Source organism: Coregonus clupeaformis, chromosome 2 (assembly GCF_020615455.1).
Source record: "Coregonus clupeaformis isolate EN_2021a chromosome 2, ASM2061545v1, whole genome shotgun sequence".
In the NCBI taxonomy this organism is placed as follows: domain Eukaryota; kingdom Metazoa; phylum Chordata; class Actinopteri; order Salmoniformes; family Salmonidae; genus Coregonus; species Coregonus clupeaformis.
This window is the reverse complement of record NC_059193.1, coordinates 15832729-15860712: the sequence shown is the minus strand read 5'-3', so window position 1 is coordinate 15860712 and position 27984 is coordinate 15832729. Positions and strand designations below refer to the sequence as shown.

Genomic DNA, 27984 nt, shown 5'->3' with positions numbered 1-27984 from the left:
TTGCAACTGTTGGACTAATGATTATACCCTAGATCAAGTTTATCAAAACTCGGTCCTGTTAAAGTGTGTTTCAAAGATCATCAAAGAGTAATTATTGTAACCTAAAGCATTTAATAAAGACATTTATAGTACAATATTATGGGTAATGGGAATGAGAGGGTGATTGAATGAGGGTCTGAGGCATGAGTTGAGGTGTTCAGAGGCTTGACTTCAGTGCAGGAAAGGATTTGACTGGGAGGACAAAAAACAATAACACAACACACTACACAGTTAGACAAAAGAGCTAAGAATGAGTTAGTCCAAGCAAGGAGTAATATCATTGATGTGTAATAATGTCATTGTGTTTTGTATGTGATTGACTCTACATACAGTAATGAGAGAAGATTGATAGGGGTACTCACAGTGCCTGGAGAGGAAACGTTCCATGTGCCAGTGGATGAGCGGGGCACATGAAACATGGCTTCAGTTCATGTCAGGAGAGAGTTGACAATGGTAGTGGAGTGGTCATCACCTCTTAAATCAGGGAACAGGAGGGGACTTAGCTGTAAAATACAAATAGCAGATACATTCCATTACAGCTGCGCCATTGTAGGTTTGAACAATAAGTTTATCCATGAAGTTAAACACAGACTGCGCATCTCGCCCACTTGACACATCAAAGTAGCCCAAGAAACGTTCCTGAATAAAGCCCTGATCAGCCCCATTCCTGATGATAACTGACAACTGCAAGCAGAATGGTGGCACCAGAGGTCCCAGAGTGTGTGTGTGGGGGAATATTTACCCCCTGGGGCCCAGTTTTTCCTTATCTGTTAACCTAACCAGGAAAACTCTGGACCCTATAAGGTATGTCAGTGATTAATCAGTTGTAAAAAGGTTTTATAAGGGCTATAATGGGACCAGTTTTACCTAATCAGGTCACATGGGGTTTTTTTTTAAACGTGGAAAAAACTTCTGGGGGGGATTTGTAAACCCTATCAAACTGCAGCAACCTTATACCTAGATTAGGAGGGGGATTTCCTCTACCCAGACACAGAGACAAAAACTGATAGACAATAGAACTCACAGGGCTGAGCTTGCATTATGCATGTTTGCATCATAAAGCCCTATGCAACTGTAGGCCTTATAAATAATTATAAACTATTATATTGATTGATTAATTCCAGTTAATAATTTTGGATAGAAAACGAATAGGCAGCCTAGACCAATTTTGAATATAAACCAAATTTGATCACATTCACATCTTCTCCTGACACACAGATGGACTATAAATACACAACGTTACCAATTAGTTAACCTGACCAGATGGACAGGGCGCATAGGCTGTATGCAGCTGCTCTTATTAGTAGCCTACAGTTGATCAGACTGAAAAATAGTCTCGTTTTCATCCCATACAGCATGTCAGAACTCTAATGTTTAGGTGTAGCCTGGGCTGCTGCAACATTTATGCCATGAGTTTTTGCTTGTGTCTGTCCGGAGTGATTATGTGTTATCATCTTTCCTAAATAGATACCAGAGGAAAGTGGAAAGCCTACTTGAGCGCGCACGACAAAATGCGCTGCGTCAACCTCTCTCTTTAATCTAACTTTTAAAGGACTATGGATGATGCAATGGATGCTATCAAAACAGTAGAACGTTCCATATGTTCAGCAAGTAAAGCATCGTAACGTGCAATTACCACTGCAAGCTCCTTGTAGTTGCACTTGTTAGCGGAACTTTCCCTCTCGTCGTGTCCTCTAAACCGCTCGAGAACATCCCTGTTTCTTCCTACTTTCTCGTTGTGTTGCGCAGTTTGAATACGCAGACCTTCGTCATGATCGATGCAGCTTTTTCCCAGAAGCTTGAATCTGATGTGGGCATTTATATTTATATGCTCCCTGCTTTTGTTTTTCCGTTTAGCTGAACGATCGATGTTCTTCAGGTCTTTGTACCCCTCTTTCGCCCAAGGCTCAGACTTTCCAAAAATACAGGCGGCTTGATGAAAGGCTCCCTGTTAACCAGCTATACTTTTGATACCAATTGGTATTGAACATTTAAAAAAACAAAAAACATTTTTTAGTCATTTAGCAGAAGCTCTTATCCAGAGCGATTTACAGTTAGTGAGTGCATACATTATTTTATATTTTTCATACTGGCCCCCCTTGGGAATCGAACCCACAACCCTGGGGTTGCAAACGCCATGCTCTACCAACTGAGCTACATCCCTGCCGGCCATTCCCTCCCCTACCCTGGACGACCTTGGGCCAATTGTGCGCCGCCCCAGGATCTCTAGTGGCACAGCTAGCACTGCAATGCAGACCACTGCGCCACTGCTTCATCCTTCTTCATGAAACAGTTCTCAGGCAGAGGTCGACCCTCGGTTTTAATTCGCACCTTTTCCGTGTACCCCAGTGAATGAAAGGGGTTCTTCAACAAAAAGTCAACAAAATTTGCGGTAGCTTTGGTGGCGAAAACTGCACACTGGAGCTGGTAGCTAGCTGTCTAGCTATTTACTGCTACTTGCTACTGAAGTTAGAAAGGCAAAGATAAATACATTGCACTAACTGGACACAAAAATAAAGTTCTAAAACCAAGAAAACGATTTATAATCTACCTCCTCCGTCTCCTGTAATTTGAAACTAATTTGAGTGGAATAATATCCAAAAAATGCTCAACTATCACTTTTCAATCTCTATCCAATAATGTCACCAACTCACCAAGCTTCTCAACACATAGAACCCCCCCATAATACTCTGCGGCACAACCCCAATACAAGACAAAAATGTATGCATGCATGACTGTAAGTCGCTTTGGATAAAAGCCTCTGCTAAATGGCATATTATTATTATTATTATTACAACACACTAGGTTAATCCCCTGATCCTAATCCTGTGATTTGGATGGACAACATGTCAGTTCATACTGCAAGAGCTTTGATTGGTTGGAGGTCGTCCTCCGGAAGTGGTCATATTTACCATGTAGGTCTATGGAAGGGGGTGAGGCCTACGAGCCTCCTAGGTTTTGTATTGAAGTCTATGTACCCAGAGGAGGGCAGAAGCTAACTGTCCTCCGGCTACACCATGGTGCTACCCTACAGAGTGCTGTTGAGGCTACTGTAGACCTTCATTGCAAAACAGTGTGTTTTAATCAATTATTTGGTGACATATTAATATATTTAGTATAGTTTTATCTAAAAAGGATAACTTTTTTAGTGTTTCACTATTTTAATTTTTATGACATTTCACTGAGGAGGATGTTCCTCCCCTTCCTCCTCTGAGGAGCCTCCACTGCTATCGATGTTACATTGAACTGGGTGAATGGAATATGAATGACAGTCATCCAAAATGCTGTAATAGATATAAGGCCATGCTCCCCCCTAAAAAATCGTCCTCCCTCATTTTAAACGGCACTGACTGCCACTGGTATTGATGTGTATACAGGGCTCATCTGTGAAATAGACCATGGTCTCAGCACAACTTCCTTTTAAAATATAGGTTAAATAAATACACAAAAAAATGTGTGCTGGGAGAGCTAAACCAAGTGCAGTGAAAAACATCCCCATCAATTTCGATCGGGCATGATCCCGTGTGCTGCTCCGTAAGATTTTTTACCAAGCATACCCATAATCGGAATCCACCACACTCGTCTCCTATTGGCTACATTTAGAATGACAGGTAAACACATACTCCACAACAATTGGTTGTAGACTAAGCTGCTTAGAATACAAACATTTGATTGGTGACATATTTCCTCTCGCCGTAAATTAATTGGTTCGTATATCTCGAGTGGAAATTCAAGATAGGTTGTCCATGTCTCACGGTTGAGACCGGTAAAACAGCAGCCGAACACGTTGTGCGGTGTCCTGCTAGAACAATCTTTCTAGCTACCGCCTGGCAGAGCGGAGGTGATTCAGTGAAATCACTTTTTATTATCAACTATTTTAACAATTGCCTCCTGGTAAGTATAATACCCTGTGTGGCATTATTGAATAAATATCCGCTGCTGTAATACTCGTAATTTTATGGTGTTTAACGCTAGTTCGCATGATAAAGCTTAAATCCTTCTTAGAGTTGTGCTAACCAGTTAACTAACGTACCTAGCTATCTAGTACATTCTTGTCTTCATTTATTCAATGTGCCACGAATGACATTGAATCGGATGATGTGGCTTAAATCAGTCGGCAAATGCCGGAGTTGACTGTCTAAATTGTCAGCTAATCCGATGGTTGAAAGAATGGCCTTTCCTGACTTTAGCTAACTAGCTAATGGAACGGCTAGCGAGCCATGGTTGCCCCGTTAGCGGTGTTTGTTTGTCTTACCATAAACGCCTCTTTTGTTGAAATGTTAAAAAATACTATTAGTTTGATGTCGAAGATTAAGTCGACTGCTCACTAGTTAGCTAAATAAACTGAGCGGAGAAAGTAGCCGTTGCTAGGCTAGGAAATTAGCTAGTTAGCCAGCAGCATTCTATTTGCAGCACGTGCTGGTTCTTAAAACATATATCGTAGTTAGCTAGCTAATTCCAGCTGTCAGTTGATTGGCTAATAGGATACAGTTGAATGGCCAGCTTCTATCCATGGCGTGACCTGTGGGTTGTAACTCGGCCTTTTGTGGGCATAGACCCTAGAAGCTAATTTAGCTAACTAACGTTAGGTAATCGGCTTAGCTAGGTGGGTGGGTCTGGGCGAACCACTTGTCTCCCACAATGAATTTTTATACTACTATGAACTGAAACCTATTATGGGTTGAATTGACTAGATTTGTAGCTAGCTAGTTATCCACAGACTAGCTGGAATGCAAATAATTTTTGCTCTTGTAACGTCATCTCTGATTGCATTTGTCTCCATGATTGGATGGATATATATATATATATATATGTGTGTGCGAGAGAGGGCAGCAGGTAGCTTAGTGGGTAAGAGCTTTGTGCCAGTAACCGAAAGGTTGCTGGTTCTAATCCCCGAGCCGACTAGGTGAAAAATCTGTCGATGTGCCCTTAAGCAAGGCACTTAACCCTAATTGCTCCTGTAAGTCGCTCTGGATAAGAGTGTCTGCTAAATGACTAAAATGTACGCACGCATGTGATCACCCCTTCAAATTAGTGGATTCGGCTATTTCAGCCACACCCGTTGCTGACCGGTGTATACAATCGAGCACACAGCCATGCAATCTCCATAGACAAACATTGGCAGTAGAATGGCCTTACTGAAGAGCACACCATCGTTGGATGCCACCAAGTCAGTTTTGTCAAATTTCTGTCCTGCTAGACCTGCTCCAACTGAAAGTGCTGTAATTGTGAAGTGGAAACATCTAGGAGTAGCAACGGCTCAGAAGTGGTAGGCTACACAAGCTCACAGACCGGGACCACTAAAGCATGTAACACATAAAATTGTATGTCTTCGGTTGCAACACTCACTACAGAGTTCCAAACTGCCTCTGGAAGCAACGTCAGCACAATAACTGTTCGTCAGGAGCTTCCATGGCTGAGCAGCTGCACACAAAACTAAGATCACCATGCGCAATGCCGAGCGTTGGCTGGAGTGGTGTAAAGCTCGCCGCCATTGGACTTTGGAGCAGTGGAAACGCGTTCTCTGGAGTGATGAATCACGCGTCACCATCTGGCAGTCCGACTGACGCATTTGGGTTTGACTGATGCCAGGAGAACGCTACCTGCCCGACTGCATAGTGCCAACTGTAAAGTTTGGTGGAGGAGGAATAATGGTCTGGGACTGTTTTTCATGATTTGGGCTAGGCCCCTTAGTTCCAGTGAAGGAAAATCTTAACGCTACAGCATACAATGACACTAGACGATTCTGTGCTTCGAACTTTGTGGCAACAGTTTGGGGAAGGCCCCTTCCTGTTTCAGCATGACAATGCAAGGTCCATACAGAAATGGTTTGTCGATCTGTGTGGAAGAACTTGACTGGCCTGCACAGATCCCTGACCTCAACCCCATCAAACACCTTTGGGATGAATTGGAACGCAGACTGCGAGCCAGGCCTAATCTCCCAACATCCGTGCCCGACCTCACTAATGCTCTTGTGGCTGAATGGAAGCAAGTCCCCACAGCAATGTTCCAACATCTAGTGGAAAGCCTTCCCAGAAGTATGGAGGCTGTTATAGCAGCAAAGGGGGGGACCAACTCCATATTAATGCCCATGATTTTGGAATGAGATGTTCAACGAGCAGGTGTCCACATACTTTTGGTCATGTAATGTAGCTGTAATATTAGGCTAGCAGAGTTTTCGGGCAGAACACAAACGGATGGTGACCAGAACAGTCGCTGATCATGTGTATGCGCGACCTATACAATTTCATTTGAGATCAGACTCCATTATCCACATCCAGTCAAATGATCCACACCATGACAACCACACCACCTTGTCCCTGTTTCAGTTCTCTCCAGCTGACCAAAGAAATGGTGATGGAGAAGCCAAGTGCCCAGCTCGTCGGGCGGGAGTTTGTCCGACAGTACTACACACTACTCAACCAGGCACCCGACTACCTGCACAGGTAAAGCCAGTACAGTACTACACACTACTCAACCAGGCACCCGACTACCTGCACAGGTAAAGCCAGTACAGTACTACACACTACTCAACCAGGCACCCGACTACCTGCACAGGTAAAGCCAGTACAGTACTACACACTACTCAACCAGGCACCCGACTACCTGCACAGGTAAAGCCAGTACAGTACTACACACTACTCAACCAGGCACCCGACTACCTGCACAGGTAAAGCCAGTACAGTACTACACACTACTCAACCAGGCACCCGACTACCTGCACAGGTAAAGCCAGTACAGTACTACACACTACTCAACCAGGCACCCGACTACCTGCACAGGTAAAGCCAGTACAGTACTACACACTACTCAACCAGGCACCCGACTACCTGCACAGGTAAAGCCAGTACAGTACTACACACTACTCAACCAGGCACCCGACTACCTGCACAGGTAAAGCCAGTACAGTACTACACACTACTCAACCAGGCACCCGACTACCTGCACAGGTAAAGCCAGTACAGTACTACACACTACTCAACCAGGCGCCCGACTACCTGCACAGGTAAAGCCAGTACAGTACTACACACTACTCAACCAGGCACCCGACTACCTGCACAGGTAAAGCCAGTACAGTACTACACACTACTCAACCAGGCACCGACTACCTGCACAGGTAAAGCCAGTACAGTACTACACACTACTCAACCAGGCGCCCGACTACCTGCACAGGTAAAGCCAGGTACAGTACTACACACTACTCAACCAGGCACCCGACTACCTGCACAGGTAAAGCCAGTACAGTACTACACACTACTCAACCAGGCACCCGACTACCTGCACAGGTAAAGCCAGTACAGTACTACACACTACTCAACCAGGCACCCGACTACCTGCACAGGTAAAGCCAGTACAGTACTACACACTACTCAACCAGGCACCCGACTACCTGCACAGGTAAAGCCAGTACAGTACTACACACTACTCAACCAGGCACCCGACTACCTGCACAGGTAAAGCCAGTACAGTACTACACACTACTCAACCAGGCACCCGACTACCTGCACAGGTAAAGCCAGTACAGTACTACACACTACTCAACCAGGCACCCGACTACCTGCACAGGTAAAGCCAGTACAGTACTACACACTACTCAACCAGGCACCCGACTACCTGCACAGGTAAAGCCAGTACAGTACTACACACTACTCAACCAGGCGCCCGACTACCTGCACAGGTAAAGCCAGTACAGTACTACACACTACTCAACCAGGCACCCGACTACCTGCACAGGTAAAGCCAGTACAGTACTACACACTACTCAACCAGGCACCCGACTACCTGCACAGGTAAAGCCAGTACAGTACTACACACTACTCAACCAGGCACCCGACTACCTGCACAGGTAAAGCCAGTACAGTACTACACACTACTCAACCAGGCAACCCGACTACCTGCACAGGTAAAGCCAGTACAGTACTACACACTACTCAACCAGGCACCCGACTACCTGCACAGGTAAAGCCAGTACAGTACTACACACTACTCAACCAGGCGCCCGACTACCTGCACAGGTAAAGCCAGTACAGTACTACACACTACTCAACCAGGCGCCCGACTACCTGCACAGGTAAAGCCAGTACAGTACTACACACTACTCAACCAGGCGCCCGACTACCCTGCACAGGTAAAGCCAGTACAGTACTACACACTACTCAACCAGGCACCCGACTACCTGCACAGGTAAAGCCAGTACAGTACTACACACTACTCAACCAGGCACCCGACTACCTGCACAGGTAAAGCCAGTACAGTACTACACACTACTCAACCAGGCACCCGACTACCTGCACAGGTAAAGCCAGTACAGTACTACACACTACTCAACCAGGCGCCCGACTACCTGCACAGGTAAAGCCAGTACAGTACTACACACTACTCAACCAGGCACCCGACTACCTGCACAGGTAAAGCCAGTACAGTACTACACACTACTCAACCAGGCACCCGACTACCTGCACAGGTAAAGCCAGTACAGTACTACACACTACTCAACCAGGCGCCCGACTACCTGCACAGGTAAAGCCAGTACAGTACACACACTACTCAACCAGGCGCCCGACTACCTGCACAGGTAAAGCCAGTACAGTACTACACACTACTCAACCAGGCACCCGACTACCTGCACAGGTAAAGCCAGTACACTACTACACACTACTCAACCAGGCACCCGACTACCTGCACAGGTAAAGCCAGTACACTACTACACACTACTCAACCAGGCACCCGACTACCTGCACAGGTAAAGCCAGTACACTACTACACACTACTCAACCAGGCACCCGACTACCTGCACAGGTAAAGCCAGTACAGTACTACACACTACTCAACCAGGCACCCGACTACCTGCACAGGTAAAGCCAGTACAGTACTACACTACTCAACCAGGCACCCGACTACCTGCACAGGTAAAGCCAGTACAGTACTACACACTACTCAACCAGGCACCCGACTACCTGCACAGGTAAAGCCAGTACACTACTACACACTACTCAACCAGGCACCCGACTACCTGCACAGGTAAAGCCAGTACACTACTACACACTACTCAACCAGGCACCCGACTACCTGCACAGGTAAAGCCAGTACAGTACTAGAGAATTCTTCCCAAACAGTATCTTTTCCATGATTTATCTGCTTTCATATTAGTGGACTATCTATGCCTCTACTACTAAGAAAGAAATAACTGATTTTCAACTTGTTTTAGGTTTTATGGGAAGAACTCCTCCTATGTACATGGAGGTCTGGACAACAATGGTAAACCAGTTGAAGCTGTCTACGGACAGTCGGTGAGTACTGCAATACCATTTTCCTAAATGATGTTTGCAATACTTAATGAAACCTTACTGAAGCAGTATTATGTTTCCTTTGTAAAATATCCAATGCGACACATCCACACATTAATTTATTGCACTTATCTATCAGTATGTTATTAAAGATGGGTAATATATTGTCAGTTAGGCTTTCTGATGCAAGGCTAACACTTACGTTTGAGATTCTCATCAAGGTCTTTTATTTATGTAAATAGGAGATCCATAAAAAAGTGTTGGCGCTGAACTTCCGTGACTGCCACACCAAGATCAGACATGTGGACGCCCATGCGACCTTGAACGAGGGCGTTGTGGTGCAAGTGATGGGGGAGCTGTCCAACGACATGCAGCCCATGCGCAAATTCATGCAGACATTCGTGCTGGCCCCTGAGGTAGGTCCTTTCAACTGTATAGATGAACAATTGTCCTTGAAACTTTTCATTTATGTATTAGTGTCCAGTTCAGCTAAAGGGTTAATTTTGTGGGAAAACTCAATTACATTTCTTTCAGGGCACTGTAGCGAACAAGTTCTACGTTCACAATGATGTATTCCGTTACCAAGACGAAGTGTTTGGGGATTCTGACTCAGAACCCCCTGAAGGTGAGCGTGTTACAGATAAGGAAGCTGCTTTATGGTTGGCTGGTTTTGTTTCATATGTCATTTACTTCTCATGACTAATACATAATGGTTAGAAGTGTTGCTCTTATTGAACTCCATTGCAGTGCTTTTTACTCATACTCATACATATAGGGTCAACACTACTATTATGAACAATATGCCCTTCACAGTTTAGGTGTGTGTATATAGAAACATCTTCTAAATGACTCAAATGGAACGGGTATTTCATTCAGCCCTAAAACTGCTGTAAGTGGGACTCATTCGTGTTCTTGCCGTTTCAGAGTCTGATGAGGATGTGGAAGAGATGGAAGAGAGAGTACCCTCACCAGAGGTGGCCCAGGAAGAAGCTGCAACCTTCTACGAACAGACACCCTGGTAAGGAAACACATCCATCTTTAGCATCTTGGTAGATATCATCTTCGTCTCGACTACATCAGCAATTCTACTCTACTTTTTTTTTTTTAGTGTATTACTGTCGCGTGAATGGTAGCAAACATGCCCTTCATAAGTGACGATATGTTAGTGAGAGTGAGTGTGTCGGATATGGGTGCGTAACACATTAGGGCGTCCACCCCACGGTGCTCAATCACATTTGGATTATTCTTAGTAGGATGTAAAGTTGTAATAAAGTAGAACGATGTTCTGATACCAAGATGACAGGGGTTGTTGAAAAGCAAAACATTGCTTGTTGCGTCTTCATCCCTGCTATAAATTAATATCATAAAAAATATCAGATGTGTTATCTGGGTCTTGATCTAACATTGACATTTTAGTCATTTAGCAAACGCTCATTTAGCAGAGCGACTTACAGTTAGTGAATGCATACATTTTCATACTGCCCCCCCGTGGGAAACAAACCCACAACCCTGGCGTTGCAAGCGCCATGCTCTACCAACTGAGCTACACAGGGCCCAACACAGGCAGAGACTGCTATTTGTCTTAGCTCTCAGCCCGTCTCTCAGGATAGCGGACAAATGTTCAGCAGGGACACACTTTTCCTTCATTCATTGCTTACACGGTAATAAAACAAAATTCAGAATATAAGTTGCTAATTACCTGTCCTGTAGGCCATTTTGTATGAACATTTTTAATTAATAAATAACAAAACAGAGCTGTTTTTAAATACAATCTAGGTCTTTCTCATTTAATTTAGCCTAGGCATGAACAGTTTTTTAATTAGGCCTAATAAATAACAAAACAAAGCTTTTCTACGTACCCCATGACTGGCTGGTCATGGCTAGAAGGGATTCAGCCATGTCAAATTAGTGTCAGATTTGACTTTTCATATCAGCGTAGGAGAATTTATGCAGCAGGTCTGGAGAATTAGGTTAATGTTAGGAAAGGGATTAGGGCTAGCTAAAAGGAAACGTTTTTTTTTTTTGCGCGTTAATTTGACAAAATATGGAGCTCTTCTAGCTGTGGCCTACCCGACCCCATTCCTCCCGACCCCATTCCTCCCGACCCCATTCCTGCTGCAATTCGGCACCACGGCAGTGGAAAGGGGATACTAGGCAGCCACAAAGTGAAGAAATTAGCAAACTGATGTTGGACAATCCAAGTCCGACATGTAAATGAACAATTATTTAAGGCTGGTTCATTGAGAGAGCTTATTCATTTACGAAGTCACTTCTTTCCAAAGCTCAATTTATCTTTTTACAGTTCTAATGAATGATAATAAATGTTATGTTTTATTGTAATCTGAACTGTCGCGTGATATATATACGTGGCTTAGTGATAACTCTGTTTCCTGCTATAGGCAGTTAGCTGCCTAATACGCTGAACTGAAAAGCACCAATTGTCCATGATACACATCATTACTCTACTCTAGTCTATCAAGCCACATCTTCATAGGCTACTGTACATTAAACAAGGGCGGCATACGGTGCGTTCAGAAAGTATTCAGACCCCATGACTCATTCCACATTTTGTTACGTTACAGCCTTTTTTTTTTTTTTTTAAATCCATCTACAGACAATACCTCATAATGACAAAGCAAAAACAGGTTATTTAGAAAATAAAAAACGGAAATATCATATTAACTTAAGTATTCAGACCCTTTGCTTTGTTGAAGGACCTTTGGCAGCAATTACAGCCTTGAGTCTTCTTGGGTATGATGCTTCAAGCTTGGCACACCTGTATTTGGGGAGTTTCTCCCATTCTTCTCTGCAGATCCTCTCAAGCTCTGTCAGGTTGGATGGGGAGCGTCGCTGCACAGCTATTTTCAGGTCTCTCCAGAGATGTTTGATCGGGTTCAAGTCGGGGCTCTGGCTGGGCCAATCAAGGACATTCAGAGACTTGTCCCGAAGCCACTCCAGCATTGTCTTGGCTGTGTGCTTAGGGTCGTTGTCCTGTTGGAAGGTAAACCTTCGCCCCAGTCTGAGGTCCTGAGCGCTCTGGAGCAGGTTTTCATCAAGGATCTCTCTGTACTTTGCTCCTTTCATCTTTCCCTCGATCCTGACTAGTCTCCCAGGCCCTGCTGCTGAAAAACATCCCCACAGCATGATGCTGCCACCCCCATGCTTCACCATAGGGATGGTGCCAGGTTTGTTCCAGACGTGATGCTTGGCATTCAGGCCAAGGAGTTCAATCTTGGTTTCATCAGACCAGAGAATCTTGTTTCTCATGGTCTGAGAGTCCTTTAGGTGCCTATTGGCAAACTCCAAGCGGGTGTCGTGCATTTTTTACTGAGGAGTGGCTTCCGTCTGGCCACTCTACCGTAAAGGCCTTATTAGTGGAGTGGTGCATAGATGGTTGTCCATCTGGAAGGTTCTCCCATCTCCACAGAGGAACTCTGGATCTCTGTTAGTGACCTTCGGGTTCTTGGTCACCTCCTTGACCAAGGCCCTTCTCCCCGATTGCTCAGCTCTAGGAAGAGTCTTGGTGGTTCCAAACTTCCATTTAAGAATGATGGAGGCCACTGTGTTCTTGGGGACCTTCAATGCTGCAGAAATGTTTTGGTACCTTTCCTCAGATCTGTGCCTTGACATAATCCTGTCTGAGCTCTATGGATAATTCCTTCGACCTCATGGCTTGGTTTTTGCTCTGACATGCACTGTCAACTGTGGGACTTTTATATAGACGGGGGTGTGCCTTTCCAAATCATGTCCAATCAATAGAATTTACCACCGGTGGACTCCTCCAATCAAGTTGTAGAAGCATCTCAAGGATGGTCAGTGGAAACGGGATGCACCGGAGTTCAATTTCGAGTCTCATAGCTAAGGGTCTGAATACTTTTGTAAATAAGTTATTTCTGTTTTTAGATTTTAATTTGCAGACATTTCTAAACCGGTTTTCACTTTGTCATTATGGGGTTTTGTGGGGATTTTTATTTATTCAATCCATTTTAGAATAAGGCTGTAATGTAACAAAATGGAAGGGGTCTTAATACTTTCCGAATGCACTGTATGTTTGTATTTATTAGGGATATATAAATATAAAACAGTACATTATTACACCATTACATATCTACAATACAATTTATAATACCACCATACAACAATATTACAATGTATGTGTAGAGTGCGTGTGCTAGCGCTTGTATGCGTCTGTCTGTACCTTTGTCTCTTCATAGTCCCCGCTGTTTCATAAGGTGTATTTTTACCTGTTTTCTTTTAATCTGATTCTACTGCTTGCATCAGTTACCTGATGTAGAATAGAGTTCCATGTAGTCATGGCTCTATGTAGTACTGTGTGCCTCCCATAGTCTGTTCTGGACTTAGGTATTTTGAAGAGCCCTTTAGCATGTCTTGTGTGGTATGCATGGGTGTCCGTGCTGTGTGCTAGTAGTTTAAACAGACAGCTTGGTACAGTCACCTCTTACAAAAACAAGTAGTGATGAAGTCAATCTCTCCTCCACTTTGAGCCAGGAGAGATTAACATGCATATTGTTAATGTTAGCTCTCTGTGTACATTTAAGGGCCAGCCGTGATGCCCTGTTCTGAGCCAATTGTAATTTTCACACTACTGAACAGTAGTCCAGGTGCGACAACTAGGACCTGTAGGACCTGCCTTGTTGATAGTGTTAAGGCAGAGCAGCACCTTTTATGGACAGACTTCTCCCCATCTTAGCTACTGTTGTATCAATATGTTTTGACCATGACAGTTTACAATCCAGGGTTACTCCAAGCAGTTTAGTCACGTTAACTTGATCAATTTCCATTTTATTCATTACAAGAGTTAGTTGAGGTTTAGTGAATGATCTGTCCCAAATACAATGCTTTTAGTTTTAGAAATATTTAGGATTAACTTATTCCTTGCTACCCATTCTGAAATCAACTGCAGCTCTTTAAGTGTTGCAGTCATTTCAGTCGCTGTATTAGCTGATGTGTATAGTGTTGAGTCATCCGCATACATAGACACACTGGCCTTACTCAAAGCCAGTGGCATGTCGTTAGTAAAGATTGAAAAAGGTAAGGGGCCTAGACCGCTGCCCTGGGGAATTCCTGATTCTACCTGGATTATGTTGGAGAGGCTTCCATTAAAGAACACCCTCTGTTCTGTTAGACAGGTAACGCTTTATCCACAAGGAGTAGGAGTGGGATGTAAAGCCATAACACAAGTTTTTTCCAGCAGCAGACTATGATCGATAATGTTAAATGCCGCACTGAAGACTAACAAAACAGCCCCCACAGTCTTTTTATCATCAATTTCTTTCAGCCAATCAGTCATTTGTGTAAGTGCTGTGCTTGTTGAATGTCCTTCCCTAGAAGTGTGCTGAAAGTCTGTTTTAATTTGTTTACTGTAAAATAGCATTGTATCTGCTCAAACACCATTTTCTCCAAAAGTTTACTTGGTAACAGGCTGATTGGTCAGCTATTTGAGCCAGTAAAGGGGGATTTACTATTCTTGGGTAGCGGAATGACTTTTGCTTCCCTCCAGGCCTGAGGGCACACACTTTCTAGTAGGCTTAACATTTTTTCCATCCAGGTTGTCAGACCCCGGTGGCTTGTCATTGTTGATAGACAATTATTTTTGTCACCTCTTCCAAACTGACTTCATGGAATTCAATTACTTTATGAAAAGTACAATGCTTGTCTTTCATTTTGGTCAGATATACTTGGATGTGTGTCAGCGTTTGTTGCTGGCATGTCATGCCTGAGTTTGCTAATCTTGCCAATGAAATAATCATTAAAGTAGTTGGCAATATCAGTTGGTTTTGTGATGAATGAGCCATCTGATTCAATGAATGAATCAGATGGCCTTTGCGCTCAATTTCATTTAAGGTACTCCAAAGCTTTTTACTATCATTCTTTATATTTTATTTTTGTTTCATAGTATACATTGCATTCGGAAAGTATTCAAACCCCTAAACCTGTGTTCGTTTAGTCATTATGGGGTATTGTGTGTCGATTGAGGAATTGTTTTAATTTAATAAATTTTAGAATAAGGCTGTAATGTAACGAAATGTGGAAAAAGTCAAGGAGTCTGAATACTTTCCGAATGCACTGTAGTTTCTTTATGGTTTGGTCACATGGTTTCTCAGTTTGCAGTGCATTTGCCAATCGCTTGTGCTGCCAGACTTATTTGCTTTATCTTTTGCCTCATCCCTCTCAACCATAGAATTGTTCAATTTCTCATCAATCAAAGGGGATTTAAGTTTTTAGTCATTTTCTTAATGGGTGCGTGCTTATTAGTAACTGGAATAAGCAATTACGTAAATGTGTCAAGTGCAGCGTCTGGTTGCTCCTCATTACACACCACGGACCAACACATATTCTTTACATCAACAACATAGGAATCACTACAAAACTTATTGTATGAGACCAGCCAATATTCTTTACTTCAACATAAGATTATTTTTTAAATATATAGAACAAAAATATAAATGCAACAATTTGACTTTACTGAGTTACAGTTCATATGAGGAAATCAGTCAATTGAAATAAATAAATTAGGCCCTAGTCTATGGATTTCACATGACTGGAAATACAGATATGCATCTGTTGGTCAACATGGGCCTCATGGTATTTTTGTGCATTCAAATTGCCATTGATTTTAACATGCAATTTTGTTTGTCCGTTGCTTATGCCTGCCCATACCATAACCCCACTGCCACAATGGGGCACTCTGTTCACAACGTTGACATCAGCAAATCGATCGCCCACACAATGCCATACACATGGTCTGCGGTTGTGAGGCTGGTTGGTTGTACTGCCAAATTCTCTAAAATGACATATGGTAGATAAATAAACATTACATTCTCTGGCAACAGCTCTGGTGGACATTCCTGCAGTCAGCATGCCAATTGCATGCTCCCTCAATGTGAGACTTCTCTGGCATTGTGTTGTGACACAACTGCACATTTTAGAGTGGCCTTTTATTGTCCCCAGCACAAGGTGGACCTATTTAATCAGCTTCTTGATATGCCACTCCTGTCAGGTGGAAGGATTATCTTAGCAAATGAGAAATGCTCACTAACAGGGATGTAAACAAATGTGTGCATATGAAACATTTCTGGGGTCTTTTATTTCAGCTCATGAAACATGGGACCAACACTTTACATGTTGCGTTTTTTATATTTTTGGTCTGTGTATGAGAGAGTAAATACTGAGGGCTATGTGGACACCCCTTCAAATTAGTGGATTCGGCTATTTCAGCCACCCCAGTTGCTGACAGGTGTATAAAATCGAGCACACAGCCATGCAGTGTTCATAAACAAACATTGGCAGTAGTGGCCTTACTGAAGAGCTCAGTGACTTTCAACGTGACACTGTCATAGGATGCCACCATTCCAACAAGTCAGTTTGTCAAATTTCTGCTCTGCTAGATGGACGAATCTGGGTTTGGCTGATGCCAGGAGAACGCTACCTGCCCGACTGCATAGTGCCAACTGTAAAGTTTGGTGGAGGAGGAATAACTGTCTGGGGCTGTTTTTCATGGTTCTGGCTAGGCCCCTTAGTTCCAGAGAAGGGAAATCTTAACGCTACAGCATACAATGACATTTTGGACGATTCTGTACTTTGAACTTTGTGGCAACAGGTTGGGGGAAGGCCTTTTCCTGTTTCAGCATGACAATGCCCCCGTGCACAAAGTGAAGTCCATACGGAAATGGTTTGTCGAGATCTGTGTGGAAGAACTTGACTGGCCTGCACAGATCCCTGACCTCAACCCCATCGAACACCTTTGGGATGAATTGGAACGCCGTCTGCGAGCCAGGCCTAATCAGTGCCTGACCTCACTAATGCTCTTGTGGCTGAATGGAAGCAAGTCCCCGCAGCGATGTTCCAACATCTAGTGGAAAGCCTTCCCAGAAGAGTGGAGGCTGTTATAGCAGCAAAGGGGGGACCAACTCCATATTAATGGCCATGATTTTGGAATGAGATGTTCAACGTGCAGGTATCCACATAGTTTTGTGTATGTATGTGAGATATACATGCATACATACAGTCGTGGTCAAAAGTTTTGAGAATGACACAAGTATTGGTCTTCACAAAGTTTGCTGCTTCAGTGTTATGAGAATTGTCAGATGTTACTATGGTATACTGAAGTATAATTACAAGCATTCCATAAGTGTCAAAGGCTTTTATTGACAATTAAATTAAGTTTATGCAAAGAGTCAATATTTGCAGTGTTGACCCTTCTTTTTCAAGACCTCTGCAATCCGCCCTGGCATGCTGTCAATTAACTTCTGGGCCACATCCTGACTACTGACAGCCCATTCTTGCATAATCAATGCTTGGAGTTTGTCAGAATTCGTGTTCTCAAAGGGATTAAGGTCTGAGGAGTTTCCTGGCCACTTAGTTATCACTTTTGCCTTATGGCAAGGTGCTCCATCATGCTGGAAAAGGCATTGTTCGTCACCAAACTGTTCTTGGATGGTTGGGAGAAGTTGCTCTCGGAGGATGTGTTGGTACCATTCTTTATTCATGGCTGTGTTCTTAGGCCAAATTGTGAGTGAGCCCACTCCCTTGGCTGAGAAGCAACCCCACACATGAATGGTCTCAGGATGCTTTACTGTTGGCATGACACAGGACTGATGGTAGCACTCACCTTGTCTTCTCCGGACAAGGTGTTTTCCGGATGCCCCAAACAATTGGAAAGGGGATTCATCAGAGAAAATGACTTTACCCCAGTCCTCAGCAGTCCAATCCCTGTACCTTTTGCAGAATATCAGTCTGTCCCTGATGTTTTTCCTGGAGAGAAGTGGCTTCCTCGCTGCCCTTCTTGACACCAGGCTATCCTCCTTAAGTCTTCGCCTCACTGTGCGTGCAGATGCACTCGCACCTGCCTGCTGCCATTCCTGAGCAAGTTCTGCACTGGTGGTGCCCCGATCCCACAGCTGAATCAACATTAGGAGACAGTCCTGGCGCTTGCTGGACTTTCTTGGGCGCCCTGACGCCTTCACAACAATTGAACCTCTCTCCTTGAAGTTCTTGATGATCCGATAAATGGTTGATTTAGGTGCAATCTTACTAGCAGCAATATCCTTGCCTGTGAAGCCCTTTTTGTGCAAAGCAATGATGATGGCACGTGTTTCCTTGCAGGTAACCATGGTTAACAGAGGAAGAACAATGATTTCAAGCACCACCCTCCTTTTTAAAGCTTCCAGTCTGTTATTCTAACTCAATCAGCATGACTGAGTGATCTCCAGCCTTGTCCTCGTCAACACTCTCACCTGTGTTAACGAGAGAATCACTGACATGATAGCATCTGGTCCTTTTGTGGCAGGGCTGAAATGCAGTGGAAATGTTTTTTGTGGATTAAGTACATTTTCATGGCAAAGAGGGACTTTGCAATTAATTGCAATTCATCTGAACACTCTTCATAACATTCTGGAGTATATGCAAATTGCCATCATCAAAACTGAGGCAGCAGAGTTTGTGGAAATTAGTATTTGTGTCATTCTCAAAAAAAAAAAAAAAATATATACACACAGTGGGGAGAACAAGTATTTGATACACTGCCGGTTTTTGCAGGTTTTCCTACTTACAAAGCATGTAGAGGTCTGTAATTTTTATCATAGGTACACTTCAACTGTGAGAGATGGAATCTAAAACAAAAATCCAGAATCACATTGTATGATTTTTAAGTAATAATTTGCATGACAAGTATTTGATACATCAGAAAAGCAGAACTTAATATTTGGTACAGAAACCTTTGTTTGCAATTAGAGATCCTACGTTTCCTGTAGGTCTTGACCAGGTTTGCACACACTGCAGCAGGGATTTTGGCCCACTCCTCCATACAGACCTTCTCCAGATCCTTCAGGTTTCGGGGCTGTCGCTGGGCAATACGGACTTTCAGCTCCCTCCAAAGATGTTCTATTGGGTTCAGGTCTGGAGACTGGCTAGGCCACTCCAGGACCTTGAGATGCTTCTTACGGAGCCACTCCTTAGTTGCCCTGGCTGTGTGTTTCGGGTCGTTGTCATGGTGGATGACCCAGCCACGACCCATCTTCAATGCTCTTACTGAGGGAAGGAGGTTGTTGGCCAAGATCTCGCGATACATGGCCCCATCCATCCTCCCCTCAATACGGTGCAGTCGTCCTGTCCCCTTTGCAGAAAAGCATCCCCAAAGAATTATGTTTCCACCTCCATGCTTCACGGTTGGGATGGTGTTCTTGGGGTTGTACTCATCCTTCTTCTTCTTCCAAACACGGCGAGTGGAGTTTAGACCAAAAAGCTCTATTTTTGTCTCATCAGACCACATGACCTTCTCCCATTCCTCCTCTGGATCATCCAGATGGTCATTGGCAAACTTCAGATGGGCCTGGACATGCGCTGGCTTGAGCAGGGGGACCTTGCGTGTGCTGCAGGATTTTAATCCAAGACGGCGTAGTGTGTTACTAATGGTTTTCTTTGAGACTGTGGTCCCAGCTCTCTTCAGGTCATTGACCAGGTCCTGCCGTGTAGTTCTGGGCTGATCCCTCACCTTCCTCATGATCATTGATGCCCCACGAGGTGAGATCTTGCATGGAGCCCCAGACCGAGGGTGATTGACCGTCATCTTGAACTTCTTCCATTTTCTAATAATTGCGCCAACAGTTGTTGCCTTCTCACCAAGCTGCTTGCCTATTATCCTGTAGCCCATCCCAGCCTCGTGCAGGTCTACAATTTTATCCCTGATGTCCTTACACAGCTCTCTGGTCTTGGCCATTGTGGAGAGGTTGGAGTCTGTTTGATTGAGTGTGTGGACAGGTGTCTTTTATACAGGTAACGAGTTCAAACAGGTGCAGTTAATACAGGTAATAAGTGGAGAACAGGAGGGCTTCTTAAAGAAAAACTAACAGGTCTGTGAGCCGGAATTCTTACTGGTTGGTAGGTGATCAAATACTTATGTCATGCAATAAAATGCAAATTAATTACTTTAACATCATACAGTGTGATTTTCTGGATTTTTGTTTTAGATTCCGTCTCTCACAGTTGAAGTGTACCTATGATAAAAATTACAGACCTCTACATGCTTTGTAAGTAGGAAAACCTGCCGATTCTGCAGTGTATCAAATACTTGTTCTCCCCACTATGTATGTATATACAGTGAGGGAAAAAAGTTTTTGATCCCCTGCTGATTTTGTACGTTTGCCCACTGACAACGAAATGATCAGTCTATAATTTTAATGGTAGGTTTATTTGAACAGTGAGAGACAGAATAACAACAAAAAAGTCCAGAAAAACGCATGTCAAAAATGTTATACATTTATTTGCATTTTAATGAGGGAAATATGTATTTAACCCCCTCTCAATCAGAAAGATTTCTGGCTCCCAGTTGTCTTTTATACAGGTAACGAGCTGAGATTAGGAACACACTCTTAAAGGGAGTGCTCCTAATCTCAGCTTGTTACCTGTATAAAAGACACCTGTCCACAGAAGCAATCAATCAATCAGATTCCAAACTCTCCACCATGACCAAGACCAAAGAGCTCTCCAAGGATGTCAGGGACAAGATTGTAGAACTACACAAGGCTGGAATGGGCTACAAGACCATCGCCAAGCAGCTTGGTGAGAAGGTGACAGCAGTTGGTGCGATTATTTGCAAATGGAAGAAACACAAAAGAACTGTAAATCTCCCTCAGCCTGGGGCTCCATGCAAGATCTCACCTCGTGGAGTTGCAATGATTATGAGAACGGTGAGGAATCAGCCCAGAACTACACGGGAGGATCTTGTCAATGATCTCAAGGCAGCTGGGACCATAGTCACCAAGAAAACAATTGGTAACACACTACACCGTGAAAGGACTGAAATCCTGCAGCACCCGCAAGGTTCCCCTGCTCAAGAAAGCACATATACAGGCCCGTCTGAAGTTTGCCAATGAACATCTGAATGATTCAGAGGAGAACTGGGTGAAAGTGTTGTGGTCAGATGAGACCAAAATCAAGCTCTTTGGCATCAACTTACCTCGCCGTGTTTGGAGAAGGAGGAATGCTGCCTATGACCCCAAGAACACCATCCCCACAGTCAAACATGCACGTGGAAACATTATGCTTTGGTGGGTGTTTTTCTGCTAAGGGGACAGGACATCTTCACCGCATCAAAGGGACGATGCACGGGGCCATGTACCGTCAAATCTTGGGTGAGAACCTCCTTCCCTCAGCCAGGTCATTAAAAATGGGTTGTGGATGGGTATTCCAGCATGACAATGACCCAAAACAAACGGCCAAGGAAACAAAGGGGTGGCTCAAGAAGAAGCACATTAAGGTCCTGGAGTGGCCTAGCCAGTCTCCAGATCTTAATCCTATAGAAAATCTGTGGAGGGAGCTGAAGGTTCGAGTTGCCAAACGTCAGCCTCTAAACCTTAATGACTTGGAGAAGATCTGCAAAGAGGAGTGGGACAAAATCCCTCCTGAGATGTGTGCAAACCTGGTGGCCAACTACAAGAAATGTCTGACCTCTGTGATTGCCAACAAGGGTTTTGCCACCAAGTACTAAGTCATGTTTTGCAGAGGGGTCAAATACTTATTTCCCTCATTAAAATGCAAATCAATTTATAACATTTTTGTTGTTATTCTGTCTCTCACTGTTCAAATAAACCTACCATTAAAATTATAGACTGATCATTTCTTTTTCAGTGGGCAAACGTACAAAATCAGCAGGGGATCAAATACTTTTTTCCCTCACTGTATGTAACGACCCGGTATTGTGTTCGTGGGTGCTAGCAGGGGTTTAATATGCCAGGACAGGCGGAAAGGTTGGTGGGGGGGTATGATGGGTAATCCCGCAGGGTTTTGAAATTCATAAATAGGGGTTACTGTCTCTCTTTCAATTCGGGATCCTGATCTGCTCCTGTGAGTCTGCCACTTGACATTGTGTATTTGTGTACGTTCGGAATTTAGCGGCGTGGGCTGTGGCCTGAACAATAGCACAGTTTAGGAATAAACCTGTGTTCTGCCCTGCACACCTGGTGTCCGTCTTTTTTTCTTTTTCTTTTATATATATATATATATTAGTACTAGTCAAAAGTTTGGACACCTACTCATTCAAGGGTTTTTCTTAGTTTTTACTATTTTTTTTTTACATTGTAGAATAATAGTGAAGACATCTAAACTATGAAATAACACCTATGGAATCATGTGGTAATCAAAAAAAGTGTTAAACAAATATATTTGAGATTCTTCAAATAGCCACCCTTTGCCTTGATGACAGCTTTGCACACTCTTGGCATTCTCTCAACCAGCTTCACCTGGAACACCTTGTCCACTTTTCCAAGTCTTGAAGGAGTTCCCACATGCCGAGCACTTGTTAGCTGCTTTTCCTTCACTCTGTTGTCCGACTCATCCCAAACCATCTCAATTTGGTTGGGGGATTGTGGAGGCCAGGTCATCTGATGCAGCACTCTATCAGACTCCTTCTTTGTAAAATTAGCCCTTACACAGCCTGGAGGTGTGTTGGGTCATTGTCCTGTTGAAAAACAAATGATAGTCCTACTAAGCCCAAACCTGATGGGATGGCGTATCGCTGCAGAATGCTGTGGGAGCCATGCTGGTTAAGTGTGCCTTGAATTATAAATAAATCACAGACGGTGTCACCAGCAAATCACCATAACACCACCTCCTCCATGCTTTACGGTGGGAACTACACATGCGGAGATCATCCGTTCACCTACAAAGCATTGCACAAAGACACAGCGGTTTAACCAAAAATCTCATTTGGACTCATCATACCAAAGGACAAATTTCCGCTGGTCTAATGTCCATTTGCTTGTGTTTCTTGGCCCAAGCAGGTCTCTTCTTCTTATTGGTGTCCTTTAGTAGTGGTTTCTTTGCAGCTATTTGACCATGAAGGCCTGATTCACACAGTCCCCTCTAAACAGTTTATGTTGATGTCTGTTACTTGAACTCTGTGATGCATTTATTTGGGCTGCAATTTCTGAGGCTGGTAACTCTAATGAACTTATCCTCTGCAGCAGAGGTAACTCTGGGTCTTCCAGTCCTGTGGCTGTCCTCATGAGAGCTAGTTTCATCATAGCGCTTGATGGTTTTTGCGACTGCACTTGAAGAAACTTTCAAAGTTCTTGACATTTTCCGGATTGACTGGCCTTCATGTCTTAAAGTAATGATGGACTGTCGTTTCTCTTTGCTTATTTGAGCTGTTCTTGACATAATATGGATTTGTGGTCTTTTACCAAATAGGGCTATCTTCTGTATACTCCCCCCCAACCTTGTCACAACGGATTGGCTCAAGAAGGAAAGAAATTCCACAAATTAACAAGAAGGAAAGAAATTCCACAAATTAACTTTTTAAGAAGGCACATCTGTTAATTGAAATGCATTCCAGGTGACTACCTCATGAAGCTGGTTGGGAGAATGCCAACCGTGTGCAAAGCTGTCATCAAGGCAAATGGTGGCTATTTTGAAGAATCTCGAATGTAAAATATATTTACCAAATAAATTACTTGGCACTTATGTAGTGTGCAACATTTTAAATTTTCTAGCCTGCAGTTTACGCTCCGTTAATCAGCACCTCAACTAACTGTTTTGGGTGTGTGCCAACTCCATGCGTTTCACTATAATATTTTTTATAATAACATGGATGGTAGCATGCTGCAATGGATATTGTCCTTGTACCTAATCTCAAATTAAAACGATTTTAGTTTCTTAATGACAAGTCTGACCAGAATATGCTCAGGGTTAATATTAGATCTGTGTTTCTGGGCTATTTCAGCACAGAGGCAGAGGGGCCAGTGGAAGAGGATGCTGTAACCCCAGAGCCTGAGGCTGAACCGGAGCCGGAGCCGGAGCCAGACGTGGTGGATGGAAAACAGGACCTAGAGCCAGAGACCCAGCAGCAACAAGACACCACAGAGGAGCAGGGAGAGAAGTGCCCGGTCACCTCACCCCTGCCCTCTGCCACTGCTGACCCTGCTCCTGCGCCCGCCGCTGAAGACAACCGGGTAGGGCTCAACCCTCATTTTGGCAACGCTATGGTCATGTCAACATGGTGGACGTGATTCCATGCGTGTCCTGGATGCTGTGTTTTTAGCTGGTTATCCACTGTCAACACTGATGTCACTACTCAAAACCAAATGTGACCTGTCTACACCTAATTCCATTTTGGTTTAAGAACCATTTTGGTTGCATTATAATCAGCTTTGATAGCTACTTTTGTAGATAAACAACTACTATTGCTGAGAAATTCCTTTTTTCCTTTACCTCTTGATTATTCATACATTTTACCTAGCTTCTAGAGGTCTCCTTGTACAGCTGCCTGACGTCATTCAGCTTGATTTATTGTTTGTTTCGTCTCTCCTCCAGCCGTTCTCCTGGGCGTCTGTCACCAGTAAGAACCTTCCCCCCAGTGGACCTGTCCCTGTCTCGGGCGTCCCCCCTCACGTAGTCAAAGTCCCGTCGGCACCGGTACGTTAACTTACAATGTTACTTTTCTCTATATAAAAACACTCCTTCTGTAGCCAACATTATGTATTAAATACCAGTAGAAGAAACAACCACACATACTATATTGATTACTAAGGGGGATAAAATCACCTATTATCGTGTGAAGTCCATGCATTTGACATATTAAGCATGTATCATACCAGTTAAACCACACAGTATTATTAGGTATAAGAAACACATTTTGGTGACCTTTTTAATCAACATTCCTCTTAAAGGGCAATGAACACATTCAATCAACTGGTTATGTAGCTTGGAGTCCGTCTCATCTTGGTCTACTAGCCTGGTTTCTGAGTGTCCCTTGTCTTGGTCTACTAGCCTGGTTTCTGAGTGTCCCTTGTCTTGTCTTGGTCTACTAGCCTGGTTTCTGAGTGTCCCTTGTCTTGTCTTGGTCTACTAGCCTGGTTTCTGAGTGTCCCTTGTCTTGTCTTGGTCTACTAGCCTGGTTTCTGAGTGTCCCTTGTCTTGTCTTGGTCTACTAGCCTGGTTTCTGAGTGTCCCTTGTCTTGTCTTGGTCTACTAGCCTGGTTTCTGAGTGTCCCTTGTCTTGTCTTGGTCTACTAGCCTGGTTTCTGAGTGTCCCTTGTCTTGTCTTGGTCTACTAGCCTGGTTTCTGAGTGTCCCTTGTCTTGGTGCTTTAGCCCAGGGTGGAGGTGAAAACAGAAGCTGCAGCACAGAGAACACAACCGAGAGACCAGAGACCACGGGAAGCAAGGCCAGGCCCACCACCAGTTAACAGAGGACCCCGACCAGGAGGTATGATCCACCAGACAGCATCTCACCCAACACGCAGTACCATCCACCAGACAGCATCTAATAGAATAATAATGTCCCAACACACAGCTGGGTCATGTTCAGGAGGTAGAAAACGTATTGAAATGAAGTGAAACTGGGAGGTACTACCTGACCTCGTCCAATAAGAACACAGATTTGTTTTCATTGTAAAAATGGTTTGCTACAATGTGCCGCCTACGTTGAATGTAAACCTGTCTGTGTTAGTCTGAACTCTGAATGCCCTCTTTTAGTCTACAATGTTTTTTGTCTTTGAGGAAACATGAAAGACGTGCATGTCTGTGACTAAAGTGATCTCTCATGCCTCTTGTCTGCTCTTGGTTCGCAGTGCGGGAAGGAGAGCAGGGAGAGACGTCGGAGGTTCGCCGTGTTGTGCGGTATCCAGACGCTCACCAGCTCTTTGTAGGAAACGTCCCCCATGATGTGGACAAGGCAGAGCTCAAGGAGTTTTTCCAACGTATGTCACGTTTTTATTTCAAAATGGTCTGCAAAAAAGCATTTTAATTAATTTGTATGGCTTCAACTGACAGTACTGGGATGTAGCAGTGCCAGATGCAGCTAGTCTTTAATTAATCATAGTCCCCCAATGACCTGTAAAAAGGTATGAAATAATTTGATTTGAATCATTGTTCTATAATGTTAAATGATCTGCGTCCCTGTAACAGAATATGGTACATGCTTTGCAGCAACTGATTTAAGTAATTGATTGAAATAGTTGATTTTGTAATTTTTATACGATCTGGTTCCTTCTACAGAGTATGGTACTGTGCTTGAGCTACGGATCAACAGCGGCGGAAAGCTTCCCAACTTTGGATTCGTGGTGTTTGACGATTCGGAACCTGTACAGAAAATCCTAAGCAACCGGGTAAGAATTATTTTCAACATATATGTTTCCGTTACAAAGTTCACAACGGTCACATGCTGATTTGATTAACTGGCCTCCATTTTGTAAAGCCTTGGACTCCATTTCAATGATGGTAGAAGGGTGCTTCACATCATTCCCATAAATGTCTATTTGGGAGCCGTAAAAGTTATTCAAAAATTATCTTAATGCTTGTACAGACACAATCCTCTTAAAAGCCCACTCTGATCTTTACAGCTGTTTGTGATCATTTAAATGAATGAATGTACTAACAGTCCTCTTTCATCTTTAGCCCATTAAGTTCAGAGGAGACGTCCGACTGAACGTGGAGGAAAAGAAGACTCGCTCTGCCCGGGAAGGGGACCGGCGAGACATCCGCCCCAGGGGTCAAGGTGGCCCTGGAGGGCCCCGAGAGAGGATAGGAGGGCCCAGAGGCCCCCCCACCAGGGGTGGCATGGCACAGAAACCCAGCTTTGGCTCTGGACGAGGCACTGGACCCAGCGAGGGAGGTCGCTACATGGGACCTCGTCAGTGAATGTCATTCTGAAGTTGGTCTAATGTATCATGCCAGCTACAACTTCTGATGTCAGTCGCCCCGACTCTTTGAGTATTGTACAAAGATGGCTTCTCCATCCATCCATCCATCCCTCCCTCCCTTCGCTTTTAGTTTTCTACCCTGGGATTTTGGAATGCGATCCATTTCTGCCGACGTTGACGTGATCTGAACTTCTCTCCTCATCTTTTACATCCTGAACTTGAATTTGTTTTAAAGAAAGTAAAAAGGGTCTAATCTAACTACTTGAATTGGAACAACCCAGTTTGGTTTTGGCGTTCTCTCCCTGTTTCTTAAAGGAACGTGTATGTACTGCTTGGGCAGTCCTGTGTATTGCCACCACTGTCTTTTCAGGTCAAATGCAAGTATGGTTTTATTTTAAATTGCGAAGTTGAATCATGATTGTGAATGGTTATTATCGAGCATGTAAGAAATCCTGTCTGCCTTTTCACTGATGCACTTCATCATGACCAATCAGCTGATGAGAGAACTAAATAAACATCATTTACTGTTTTAAACCTGACTTCTGTATTCTATACATTGAGTTGATCTTTATGGGCTGGTTTCCTGGACACAGATTAAGCCTACACCTGGAGATTTTTGGTGGAGATTGTCCATTGAGCTTGCTTTTAAGTGCAGGTCTATGCTCAATCTGTGTCCGGGAAACCGCCCCTATATACACTGAACAAAAACATAAAACGCAACAATTTAAAAGATTTTACTGAGTAAATTGAAATAAATTCATTAGGCCCTAATCTATGGATTTGAAATGACTGGGAATACAGATATGCATCCGTTGGTCACAGACATTTTGATTTTTTTATGTAGGCGTGAATAAAAAAAAAAGTGATGTGACCACAATTTGCCTCATGCAGCGCGACATCTCATTTTGCATAGTTGATCAGGCTGTTGATTGTGGCCTGTGGAATGTTCTTCCACTGTTCTTCAACGGCTGTGCGAAGTTGCTGGATAATGTCAGGAAC

General features: G+C 43.8%; 1 protein-coding gene and 1 long non-coding RNA gene across 2 annotated transcripts; one reads left to right on the top strand and one right to left on the bottom strand.

The window, feature by feature from the left end:
- Positions 1–193: 193 nt before the first annotated feature.
- Positions 194–4428, bottom strand: LOC123493024. Its single transcript, XR_006661944.1, has 3 exons — positions 4295–4428; positions 402–542; positions 194–231 (listed from the first exon to the last, which is right to left on the bottom strand). It is a non-coding gene; the product is annotated as an uncharacterized LOC123493024 (long non-coding RNA).
- Positions 3791–27519, top strand: LOC121530816 (ras GTPase-activating protein-binding protein 1). Its single transcript, XM_041836082.2, has 12 exons — positions 3791–3933; positions 6369–6485; positions 9248–9329; positions 9569–9742; positions 9861–9951; positions 10251–10344; positions 24067–24295; positions 24657–24758; positions 25436–25550; positions 25915–26043; positions 26342–26451; positions 26741–27519. The coding sequence occupies exons 2-12, from the start codon at positions 6391–6393 to the stop codon at positions 26981–26983; spliced, it is 1464 nt and encodes a 487-aa protein (XP_041692016.1). The 5' UTR covers positions 3791–3933; positions 6369–6390; the 3' UTR covers positions 26984–27519.
- Positions 27520–27984: the final 465 nt, after the last annotated feature.